A 12,002-nucleotide genomic window follows, 5' to 3' on the forward strand; every position below is an offset into this window, starting at 1 on the left:
CCCCCCACCCCACCCCACTCTCCCCGACCCCACCCCACCTCATCCAAGTCTAGCACCACCTTCTAGGGACCTGGAAACCACTGGCGATAAGGTCAGTTGGGAATGTAGGAGATCATGGATGCCCGAAAGAAAGGTGTAAAAAGGAGGAGGGGGAATTGGTTTTGGCTTTGAGACACCGGAACTTCCAAGGTTCCTGCAAAACCATTTGCAGCTTTTTCAAACAGCCTTAAAGTCATCAGCGCCCCACTGCGGAATTCAAAGCTAAGCTTGTCACAATTGTTAACACCTTCTTTGACCGGTCCTTTTCTATTTGACAATTATTCTCTTCTGCGCTTTTTGCTGGAAGGCTCTGCTGTCTTGCGTTTCGGGAGTTGCTCCATACAGCGAACAGCCCCTCCGCGTGCAGCACCGGGGGACGATTTCTATCCGCTCGTCCGCTTTGCAGGGTGAGTAGGTTTCGAGGCTTAGAGAGCGGGGCGCGGGGAGAGGGGAACGGAGACTAACAATTTTGGGAGTCCCTACGGGTTATATTGAAAGTTAACAACCCTCCAGGTTCTGGGTTGAGCACAATGTCCGCCTCCCCCTGGGCAGCTGGCCCCGGGGCGAGCGCGGAGGAGCTCGGCCCTTCGCCTCGTTGGAGAAACCCGGTTTCCGAGGGCGCAGAGCCCGCGAGTCTCTGAGACCAGGAGGAGCCGCGTCCAGGCGCGACCCGGCGTCCCGCCGAGCGCCGGCCGCGTGGAGCTTCCTCCGGTCGAGCCGGGAAGGGGGTGCTCCCTCGGGGGAGCCCTCCCACTCTTCCCAACTTTCTCGGCCCCAGGGCCGGAGGAGGGCGCCTCTCCCGGCAGACACGCGCTCGGTACTTAAAGGCGGCTCGGCGGGGCCGGCGCTCGTCAGTCGGAGCGCGCGGCGGCGGCGCACGGTGGAGCGAGGCGCGGCGGAGGCCAGGCGCGGGAGGAGGGGCATGGAGCCGCCGCGGGCCTGCTGAGCACCGGAGCGCGGGCAGCAGCGGCACGGTGAGCGCGGGCTCGGCCGGCCGGCCGCCTCGGAGGGGCGGGCCACGCGGGGACTGCGCGGAGGACCCGGGCGCGCAGGGCTCCGGGGTGCCTCTTGGCGAGCCCCGCGGACCCCCACCCCTCCCCCGGCCGTGCGGGCGCCGCGTCCAGCGCCGGGAGGCAGGCTGAGGGCTGTGGCATCTCCAGGCTTCCCGGCGGCGGTTCCTGCAGCCCCTTCCCCACTGACCCCTCCTCTCTTTCTTCCTCCATCCTCTGCTCCTCCAGCCTCTCCTCCCTTCCTCCCTTGCGGCTCCGGTTTTGTGAATGGATTAGGAGGCGGACGACGGTGGGGGCACGAGGCCGGTTGGAGTCTCTCCCTCCCCCACGCCCGCCCGGGGGCTCGCATCTGTCCAGGCACCAAGATGCTCGGCGCCCCGGTTCCGCGGGTCAGCCGGGCCACAGCCGCACGTATCCGCGGGCCTGGGCTCCCCTTCCCTTGCCGGCTCGGAGGGGCCGGGAGGGCAGCCGGGCGCAAGTTTCCATCCCGCCGCGTGTGGGCTACGCAGCAGGGCACACCTGTCAGCTGGAGAAGCGGCAGACTGGGCAGCCCCACAAAGTTTCGGGGGTAGATTGGCGGCGTGCGTCCTTGGCTGGGGATTTTCTCCTTCCGTCGTCTGCGGAAGGGGGTGAAGACCGTCTTAGGGAGCGCCCCCAACCTGGTGTCCTTGAAGCCGGATGCGCGTTAGCCTACAAGGGCCGAGCTCTCGTGCATCCCTTCTGATCGAAGAGGGCGGTGAGGGGGCTGCAAGAGGTGGCCGAGGCTCTTCTCCTTCGGCTTGGGGTGACACAGCCCCCTGTCTGGGCAGGGTTGCCTTAGCCAGAGCCGGCCCCACCGCCTCATTGCACGCAGGGTATCCAGCTGCGGGGCCTTCTTGGGTCCTCTGTGGGGTAGGGGTGCTGGGGCAATGCCTCCAATTCCTGAGCGGGGGAAGGAGGGTCCCACCAGGGAAAGGAGGGGGCTAGCGACACGGAGGATACCGCCTTTGTCTGCAGGCATACTTTGCCAAGGTAGCTGGGGCCCCGAGGGGATGAGCCGGGCCTAGTCCGACGGATTCCTTGGGTTTTCCGTTCCTTCCTGGCTGGGTCGTGGGAAACCGGCACGTGGGTGTGGCCGACGCCGCCTTTGCCAGAAGGTGAGGCTCGGGCGGGGGTGAGAAGCGTGGCCAGTGCCTTCCCGGCTGCATTAACCTGGTGGGCACCGCCTCTGGGACTGCACCGAGGCGGGGCGCTAGGGCCGGCAGGTTGCTGGGCTGGCCTGGCGCCCCCTGCTCTTTCCCAGAGTGCAGGCGGCCAGCGTTGCCCGCAGCGCCCCTTCAGCATGTAAGCTCTAGAAGGGGGCGGGGGTTGCTCCTGGGCGGTGGATGCAGGGCCTGGGGGCCTCTGTGCCGCAGGTGCGTGCCAGGGGGGGGGGGGGGGGGGAACCAGGGAGGGCTGGGAGTCCTGCAGAGGAAGCACCGGCAAGCTCCCCGGGATGGTGGGGCAGAGCGCCCGGAGGCCGAGCTTCCCGGAGAGGTGAGGCTGCCAAAAGCACTTTCCGGACGAAGCTGTTGGAATGCTGCTGGTGCCTGAGTCTCGGGCTGATCTAGGCAGTGACTGCGTGTCCCTCACCCCTCCTAGGTGGGAGGGGAACAGTTCCCCCTGACAAGGTGTGTTTGTGTTGGGGTCGGGCTCGGGAGTTGGCTTCAGTGAGACCTAGAGTTGAAGCAAGCTTGGAAGTGAGACCTCATTGTCTGTAGAAGGTGGGTGGTGGTGGGAACAGGATTCTTCAGGTCAGGCAGTGGCAAGGAGCGGAGATGGGGAGAAGGCCTCAGAATGGAGGGTGGGGAGCTGTCATCAGCCCTGCCTCCCTCCCCCATCAGCCTTCCCACTTGGGTTGTCCTTCAGAGCTGAAAGTGCTTCCATTTTCAGTGAAATTATTTACCTGAGACCTGTGGGGCAAGAATCCACTGGAACCCCTCCTTAGGGAGATACTAAGTCTCAGAGAACTTGGGCAAGGTCAGGCAGCCAGGAAGTCCGGAGCTGTGTCTCAAGCACAAGTCTTCTGGTGCCGAGTGCTAGGCTGTTTTCATTAAAACAGTGTTTCCAACTGGGCAGATGCTAGGAGCCCTGACTTAGTTGCAAATGAAACCTGGCAGCATTTCCAGGAGTGGCGGGGCAGGGGGACGAGCACAGAGATTCCATGCGGGCACTAGGACCAAGTGGATGGGGCTTCCCGGGCAGCCCCCCCTTCCAGGCTGCTGCAGCACTGGCTGCAGTTCCCTCTGGCGCCCAAGTGCTGGGCTTCCAGGAGGGCTGTCCACACCCCAGTGCTCATTTCCTCCTCTTTCCCTTGTCTGCTTTTCCTGGTCACTTTCCCTTTCTTTCCTGACTCTTAAGTAAGTGAGAAAAAGGTAAGAAAGCAGAGAACACAGAACAACTTTCTCTCACTAATTTTGCTGTTACGAGAAAGGGAAGCTGTTTCCTTCTTTTTTCCCCTGGCAGCTCTTTGTTTCCTGCTGTTTCTTGTCTTTTCCTCTCCCACTTTCAGGGGCCACATTGGTGGCTTGTTTTACTGGTGTGTATTCTCCTCCCAGAGCACAAGTCGCCAGTGGGTACAGGTAGAGGCCGCCCACCTGCCCCTGGCCCCTCAGCCGCTCAGAGCTGTCTCAGCCTCGCCTCTGTGAAGCTCGCCTCGCAGAGCTTCGGGTCAGGCAGATCCCACTTCTGCCATCCACCACCTGGGTATCACATGCTCTCTCTGGCTTTGGTTTGTCTGACAATAATAAATGCTACTTAAGTGCTTTACATAGGTAACCCGTTTAACCCTCAGAGATGCTACGACGTTAGTGCTACAATCCACATTTTACAGATATTAACTAAGGGGCAGAACACAGTCACACACAACGTGGCAGAACTGAGATTTGAACCCAGAAGTCTGGATTCTGAGTCTATAAACAGTTTTAGTCAAGCTCAATAAATGGTAATGGTTTTTATCAGTGGGTCGTTTCCCCTATTCTGGGCCCAGCCCAGAGAAAATGCCCTCACTCCCATTGACTGGAGATGCTGCCTCCTGCCTGACCCCACATCTGCCTTCTCCCTCCAGATGCCGGTGCAGCTGACGATAGCCCTGCGTGTGGTGGGCACCAGCCTGTTTGCCCTGGCAGTGCTGGGTGGCATCCTGGCAGCTTACGTGACAGGCTACCAGTTCATCCACACAGAAAAGCACTACTTGTCCTTCGGCCTGTACGGTGCCATCCTGGGCCTGCACCTGCTCATCCAGAGCCTGTTTGCCTTCCTGGAGCACCGGCGCATGCGGCGGGCCGGCCGGCCACTGAAGCCACCCTCCTCACTGCAGCGCTCAGTGGCACTCTGCATCGCCGCATACCAAGAGGACCCCGACTACTTGCGCAAGTGCCTGCGCTCGGCCCAGCGCATTGCCTTCCCCGACCTCAAGGTGGTCATGGTGGTAGATGGCAATCGCCAGGAGGACGCTTACATGCTGGACATCTTCCATGAGGTGCTAGGTGGCACCGAGCAAGCCGGCTTCTTTGTGTGGCGCAGCAACTTCCATGAGGCGGGTGAGGGGGAGACAGAAGCCAGCCTGCAGGCGGGCATGGACCGTGTGCGGGATGTGGTGCGGGCCAGCACCTTCTCGTGCATCATGCAGAAGTGGGGAGGCAAGCGAGAGGTCATGTACACAGCCTTCAAGGCCCTTGGCAATTCGGTGGATTACATCCAGGTAAGGGTGCCTCCCTAGGAGTGTGTGGACATGTGGATGTGTCCAGGCAGCCAGGCATACTCCTCCAGGAATTTTAGGTCCAGTCTAGATTAGAAGGCAACAAGGCATAATGGTTCTGAACAGCAGTCCCAAGCTCAGAAAAGATGGATGGACTGGTACTGCTGTTCCTGGTTCTGCTATTACTTGGCTGTGACTTTGGGTAGGTCTCTGGACTGGTATCCCAATAATAATAATAATGGCAAACAGGTGTATAGCATTTACTTCATACCAGACACTGTTGTAGGCACTTCGTACATATTCTTTTAATCTTCAGTACTCCTAGGGGATAAATACTGTTATTTCCATTCGTGGAAGGTGAGCCTGAAGCACAGAGAGGCTAAGTAACTTGCCTAATGTGACACAGCTGTAAGGTGCAGAGCCAGGATTTGAGCCCAGGCAGTCTGTTTCAAGTCTGCCCTTAGCCATCCTGCAGAACTGCCTGGCCATTGGCAACAGAAGATGAGCCTCTTCATAAAGAAGTGTGAAGAGCACAAGAAGTCATGCTCCAAAGCACTCAAATATTGTTTTAGTTATGGGCCAAAAAGTCCTCCTCTTCCCGGTGTCAATTTCATGTCTGTGAGGTGGAGGGACCCAGGTGCGAATCATCTCCCAGCCGGAGTCTGCAGCCCCTGAACAGACCCTGCCCAGCTGCCAGTCAAAGGAGTCATCAACACCAGCCTGGAAATTGTATTAGGTTGATAAGGTTAACACAGCGCCAATTTTCAAATAACAAAACCTAGAGAGGAGTGATTAAAGCTCACACAGTTCAGGACCAAGTAGAAACGGACGCCCAGGCCCCCAGATTTCTGGCCCACTCCCGTGTCTGCCCTTCTTTGCACATCCCACAGCGTTCTGCCCATCATCTGAGTGAGCAGGGCTGTGGTAGCAGCCTGCCTGTGTGCCAGCTTAGTCTTGCTGACCGCATGTTGAGTACTCCAATGTTTAAATTTTATGTACCGTACTCACCTAAAATTAGCTTGCTACAGATATGTTTTTGGCTTTTTTCGAAGTTGCCTTCTCACATGAGAGTTGTTTTTTCCTGTCTTCCTAGGCCCAAGGACCTCCTCAGCCTTGAAGGGAGGGATGTGAGGCAGTTCTTGATTCTGCAGTTCACCTAGGGTTGAGGGGCATTTGAAACTTTCCTGGGGACTCAGGCTTAGAAAAAGCTCTGAGCCCTGGAACACGCTCAAGCCACAGTGACTGTCATCTGCTCCCTAGAAGCAGGGGATGCCCCCAAAGCTGCTCTACCACATCCTCCTGTCATGACCATTTCCTGTGCGTTCTGGTGGATCAGCAAATAGGCTCACACACCTGAGCCAGCCTTTCTCTTTACGGCTCTGGGCTCACTGCCTGGGGTAGCCCTGAGTTAGAGTCAATGATCTGTCAGTGCATTTTGGCCTATCTTCCAACAGCCCTGTTGAGAGCGTGCCTTTCCCTCTGTGGGAGATAACCCTGCCCCAGCCCGTGGGGGAAACCCAAGCAGCCAGGAGCTCTAACTTCCCTAACCCTGCTCAGCTAGAAAGGCCTCCCTGGAGTGAAGGAAGGCAAGCAGCATGAAGAATGGGTTAGGGTCAGGGCAGGAAGCAGGTGAGACCAGCAGCACTGAGAAGCTCCGCCTGTGAGCTGAGGAGGCTCTGGGAGTCTGGCCTGAGGCTCCCTGGGACCTTCCCAGCCTGGGTGAGGATGTAAGGATGTGTCAGTGGGGAGGTAGGAGGGAGCAGGTGTGATGGCTCTGCCTGGCTCCCCCTTAGCCTTCTACTGCTGCTTGTCTGTGGCCACTGTGTCTTCCAACATGCGGAAAGCTGGGTGTAGGGCTGGGGTATGGCAGGCAGCCCCCTTTCTTGCAGGCTAATGGGCTCTCAATTAGCAACTTTACTAAAAGGATTTTAAGCTTTTGCAGAACAGGGTTTGGGCTCATCTGTGGATACTGTTCTTTGCTCTATCAGGGGTCAGGAAACCAATCCCCCTGCCCAATGGTTAACTGGGCTCTTTGTACCATCTCAGTAATTTTCTAGAAAACAGACAAGGGTCAGCCACCAGGGTAAGTGTTCATAGCCCAGGTCTAAGTAATAATGGGGCCACCTGTTAGAATCAGACCATGAGCCTCCCTAGGGAAGAAGGGCAGGTGGGAAATGATCCAGGGTCTGATTGGAGGCACTTTTGCCAGTTTCCATGCCCATCCACAGTAGAATCCAGGTGAGAGCAGCCCTTGGCCATACTGTGCCCTGATCTTACAGACTTGGCCTGGCAGCCATGTTAGTGGGGGGCCTGTAACTGGGTAGATATGTCCTCCATTTAGGCTGTGAGTTGTCCAAGATGCCAGAGGCTCAAACGGGGAAGACCATGTTGTTAATGATCTTATGGGAGAGCTTTGGGTGGTAGTGTCTGGCAAGAGCCATTTCTTGGCCCTCTGAGTGTCTGCTGGCCTTGTCTAGCCACTGTGCCTGTCATCTGATTTCAATGCCTTGTTCCTCCTTTCTTCCCAAGGATCCCCAGAGAAATATTTTGAGACCATCTGTGAGGAGCCTGGCTCCACAGGGGCTAAAAACTTGTCCAGTGCTAAGCATTTCTCCAGGCCCGGGACTGGCTGTCTCCTGGCTTTCTCCCTCAGCCTAGTGGCTGTCAAGCCTGCTATCTGGACTCTCCTTTTCCTTACTTTCCTTTGTTATTCATCACACCCCTTCTATTTGGCATAGATCTCTTTGCTACTGGCTGGAATGTGAAAGGGGGTTATGTCCCTCAGGCAGTGAGCCTGGGGTGCTGTGTGTGTGTGCCCAGACCTGAGGTCAAAATGGGCTGACAGTGCACTCCCTCTGCAGGTCTGCGACTCTGACACTGTGCTGGATCCAGCCTGCACCATTGAGATGCTTCGAGTCCTGGAGGAGGACCCTCAAGTAGGGGGAGTCGGGGGAGATGTCCAAGTAAGAAGTAACCAAGGATTCCTAGGGGTGGGGGTCTGGACTCTTTCTGCTTCTTAATCCACTGGATATGCTGGGAAATGGGCATCTTGACTTCCTAGTATTTTGGGCCAGGGTGGGGGCTAGGTGTTCCTCTTTGACAGCTGTCATTGGTAGCAAAGGGCTCACTTGTCATCCAACCCTTTTCCTGCTCTTTTTCAACCCGAGGGGGAAAAATCACTTAACAGATACGTAGAGAGCCTGTGTTGCTGGGAGGGGCACAGTATTCAGAGGCCATCGATCCTGGAGCATACCTTCTTTTTGACCCATGGTGGTGCAAGCACCTCCAAAGTTAGACCCTTGAGATACCCTTGCCCTTAGGAAGTTGTGCTGAAGAGCTCTGGGCAGTATGGTTAAGAATGATGGGCCAGATCTTGCGGGTACTGCCGGCAGCAGACCATCTCTTCCCAAGCTTTCCAACTGCAGAACGGTCAGGACAGGTGGCTGGGGTGTTGCTTTGCATCTTTCTCAAGCCCTTCTCTCTGTCACCGCCATAGGCTGCCTCCTGAAATGGAAGGTGGTTTTGACTGTGAGCAACTTCACTGGAACAATCAGTACAGATGACACGGTGGAGGTGGGGCTGGTGCTGTGGAGAGTAACCAGGTGTAGCTGGCTCCTCTATGCCTCAGGCTTCCCAGCTCTGGCTGGGCTAGGACTGATGGCCAGGGATTTAAGCAATGGGCTCCAGAACTCAGGGAAAGGAGGCCTCATAGTGTCTGGTGTCTCCTGGGGCTCACGTCCTCAGGTGAGGGGGCCTAGCATCTCTGATTCCCTTGCAGATCCTCAACAAGTACGATTCGTGGATCTCCTTCCTGAGCAGCGTGCGGTATTGGATGGCTTTCAACGTGGAGCGGGCCTGCCAGTCCTACTTTGGCTGTGTGCAGTGTATCAGCGGGCCCTTGGGCATGTACCGCAACAGCCTCCTCCAGCAATTCCTGGAGGACTGGTACCACCAGAAGTTCCTAGGCAGCAAGTGCAGCTTTGGGGATGACCGGCACCTCACCAACCGAGTCCTCAGCCTCGGCTATAGGACTAAGTATACAGCCCGCTCCAAGTGCCTCACAGAGACCCCCACCAAATACCTGCGGTGGCTCAACCAGCAGACCCGCTGGAGCAAGTCTTACTTCCGAGAGTGGCTCTACAACTCTCTGTGGTTCCATAAGCACCACCTCTGGATGACCTACGAATCAGTGGTCACAGGTTTCTTCCCCTTCTTCCTCATTGCCACGGTCATACAGCTGTTCTACCGTGGGCGCATCTGGAACATTCTCCTCTTCTTGCTGACGGTGCAGCTGGTGGGCATTATCAAGGCTACCTATGCCTGCTTCCTTCGGGGCAATGCAGAGATGATCTTCATGTCCCTCTACTCCCTTCTCTATATGTCCAGCCTCTTGCCAGCCAAGATCTTTGCCATCGCTACCATCAACAAGTCTGGCTGGGGCACCTCTGGCCGAAAAACCATTGTGGTGAACTTCATTGGCCTCATCCCTGTGTCCATCTGGGTGGCAGTCCTTCTGGGAGGGCTGGCCTATACAGCTTATTGCCAGGATCTGTTCAGTGAGACAGAGCTAGCTTTCCTTGTCTCTGGGGCCATCCTGTATGGCTGCTACTGGGTGGCCCTCCTCATGTTGTATCTGGCCATCATTGCCCGGAGATGTGGGAAGAAGCCAGAGCAGTATAGCTTAGCTTTTGCTGAGGTGTGACGTAGCCCCAAGCAAAGCGGGTAAAGTGCAATGGGTAAGGGAGGGAAGGGGAATGGAAGAGAAAAGACATGGTGGGAGGGAGGAGGGAGTGCTGTTTTAGTTTCTTAACAGTCCAAAGGACAAATCTGAAGTGCAAAGAATGGTGACTGTAGTATGGCCTGGGGCAGTTCTGCTTAGACGAGGCAACACCGATTCCAGCTCAGGGGGGCTCAAGAGACTTATGTTTTCAGGCTGCCTGTCAGCTTGCCTCTGCATGCATAGTGGTCTCTGGGAAAGATTCCACCTCCCCCCCAGGGATCCAGAGGGAACTCAGAAGTGTGCTAAACCAAACAGTAAGTTCCATTCAGTGGCAACTTCTGATAGATAAGCCAGCAATGACAGCCTGCAGGAAGGAGTTCTCTTAGTCTATCTGAGCACAACCAGAGGTGGTGGGAGAATTTCTGAGAACTGGGCCAGCTAGTAATGTGTCCTTCCTCAATCTAGTTATCAATGCAATAAGACTGTGCCTGACATACAAGGCCCAGAAACCTCATCTTTGGGTAACAGAAAACAGGGTCCAGGAATGGTGCTTTATTATGTGTTGTACCCCATTCCACATCTCAGCATCTCAAGGATGAGCCAAACTAGCAGGGAGTTAGCACTGAATTGTTTTTAAGTGTGTATATATGTATCTTGAAGAGGACTGTTTGCCAGGAGGACAAAGATTGGTGGTGGTGCTAAAGGCTATGGGCTGTATGGAGGCCTTGGGCTGAGTGCGTTGCACCTGGAAATTGCCCAGATGTCTACATTAGCTTTTCTGTGATCTCTGCTGGGGAGATAAGATGTTTTGGTCATCCACCAGGAATATTAGACCCCAGCATGCTCAGAAAGGAATCTCAACCTGTACGCTCCTGAATTCCTCTCAAATTCAACTCTAAGTCTAAACCTCCTCACTTGGCTTTCTTGAAGGTGATGCCATCACTTCTCCCATTCTCCTTCTCATCGGGTAAGTTTTTCAAGGTGGCAAGTGAGGCAGAGCCTGGACTTTCAGAGACCCCTCTGCAAGAGGCAAGCCTACCCTCAGCACATGGGGGAAAAACTACTGGGAGCCTCTGACCAAATTGGCTACAATCTTGGAACTGCTTGGACAGATTCCTTGGCAGTTGGGTAGTATGCGTGACTTTCAGGCTACAGTTCTTGACAATCATCTCTAATGGAAAGCTCTTCAGTGTTCCCTAAGTGAAGCCTCAAATCCAAGCTGGCCAGCTGTGCAACTGTCCACTCTCCTCAGTGGCTTCTCCAGGGAATTTTTACAGCCAAGTTGTGGAAAGTCACTACTGCATCTGCTTGCTTCTTTCCAGAAACCAAACTCGGAGATACAATTGGTTCCTAAATCATATGGTTCAAATGCCTCTTGAGGCTGTTGATTCCCCTCTGCTTTTTTGGGGGGTGAGGGAAGGCTATCTTCTAGAGATCTGCAATCCACAGCCTGTTCTCGGCTCTTGGGTTTGAAACCTGGGATCTTGACAGCCTTTGACTTGAGGTTGCTTGCTCCTACTCTCTCTCCTCCCCTCTCTGCCTCCCAACATCCATTCTCAGAGGGGCTGGCTAACCCCTCAGAACCAGCACTACGGTAGAGAGTAGCTGCGGGGCAAGCCTCTGGTGTGCCCAGGTGCTTCCTACCAAGGAACAAAGTGTGCTCTGAGCCACTGATTGGCAAACCCTGGTGCTTTCCTTCATCTCCCATGAATACAAAGGTTTTCCAGGTGCAGCCAACATTGCTGCCTCACACAGACCTTGAGTTTCTGATAAGACTGCTGGTTGATGTTGGGCCCAATCCACGAAGCTGGGAAGAGGCAGCAGGCATTTGCTGAAGGCAGTTGTTCCAGGCTCTTCCGTGTTTTTGCTGGCCAAGAAGTAAACTATTTTGAGCACTACAATGGAGGAAATCCGGTCGGCCAACGGCAGAGCTCAGACTTGACTAAGGGCTTGTTTTTCTTCAGCTTTTACTTGAAGGTTAATGTAGGATGGACTCCCAGATGGAGAACTCCTGGCTGTCCTCCCATCAGCTCTGCCTTGCACTGTGGTCATCAATTTTCCTCAGATCAAGAATAGGCAGGTGTAAGTAGTGGGCTCACAACATTTGACCTCGACAGGTTTTTCTAAGTTATTTTACACGTTTTTCAGCAGCGAAACCAAACTGGGTCTTCCGCTTTATCCCCGTTTCTTGCAAGGGAAGAGCCTTTATACAATTGGACATATTTTGGTTTTTCCTGAGAATTTTAACCCTCTTTTGTATTATTTCTACAATAATTTGTAAACATATTTATTTTTACCTGTTTTTTTTTACTTTTCAGGTCAAATTTTTTATACTGCACTTATTTGTCAAAATAAAGATTCACACATAATGCTGGTATCTGAGCTACTTCCTCCCTCTTTGTACTTAATGAAAGCTAGCTCTTTAGTCCAGTTTCAAAAGAGGCACTTGAGATAGAAATATAGGTTTGCAAGAAATATAGGTAATTCCCGTGGAACTCAGAAGCAGGGTAAGTTA

At 54.8% G+C, this 12,002-nt stretch overlaps 1 protein-coding gene across 4 annotated transcripts; it reads left to right on the forward strand.

The window, feature by feature from the left end:
• Positions 1-227: 227 nt before the first annotated feature.
• HAS3 (hyaluronan synthase 3) lies at positions 228-11,857 on the forward strand. Of its 4 annotated transcripts, none has more exons than XM_046683034.1 (4): positions 228-446; positions 4,135-4,770; positions 7,629-7,730; positions 8,546-11,857. In XM_046683034.1, exons 2-4 carry the CDS (start codon positions 4,135-4,137, stop codon positions 9,467-9,469), a joined length of 1,662 nt encoding a protein of 553 aa, XP_046538990.1. In that variant the 5' UTR covers positions 228-446; the 3' UTR covers positions 9,470-11,857. The 4 variants fall into 4 exon arrangements, with proteins under 4 accessions (XP_046538990.1, XP_046538988.1, XP_046538989.1 ...); XM_046683032.1 differs by lacking the exon at positions 228-446 and adding an exon at positions 942-1,013; XM_046683033.1 differs by lacking the exon at positions 228-446 and adding an exon at positions 2,247-2,372.
• Positions 11,858-12,002: the final 145 nt, after the last annotated feature.

The sequence above is a fragment of the Equus quagga genome, chromosome 13 (genome assembly GCF_021613505.1).
Source record: "Equus quagga isolate Etosha38 chromosome 13, UCLA_HA_Equagga_1.0, whole genome shotgun sequence".
In the NCBI taxonomy this organism is placed as follows: Eukaryota; Metazoa; Chordata; class Mammalia; order Perissodactyla; family Equidae; genus Equus; species Equus quagga.

Excerpts from the sequence above, each read along its gene's own strand:
- HAS3 (XM_046683031.1), top strand. The coding sequence starts at position 4,009 with ATGGTAATGGTTTTTATCAGTGGGTCGTTTCCCCTATTCTGGGCCCAG. Across the intron at positions 4,771-7,628 it reads ATTCGGTGGATTACATCCAG|GTCTGCGACTCTGACACTGT; the intron begins GTAAGGGTGCCT and ends CTCCCTCTGCAG. Across the intron at positions 7,731-8,545 it reads GAGTCGGGGGAGATGTCCAA|ATCCTCAACAAGTACGATTC; the intron begins GTAAGAAGTAAC and ends ATTCCCTTGCAG.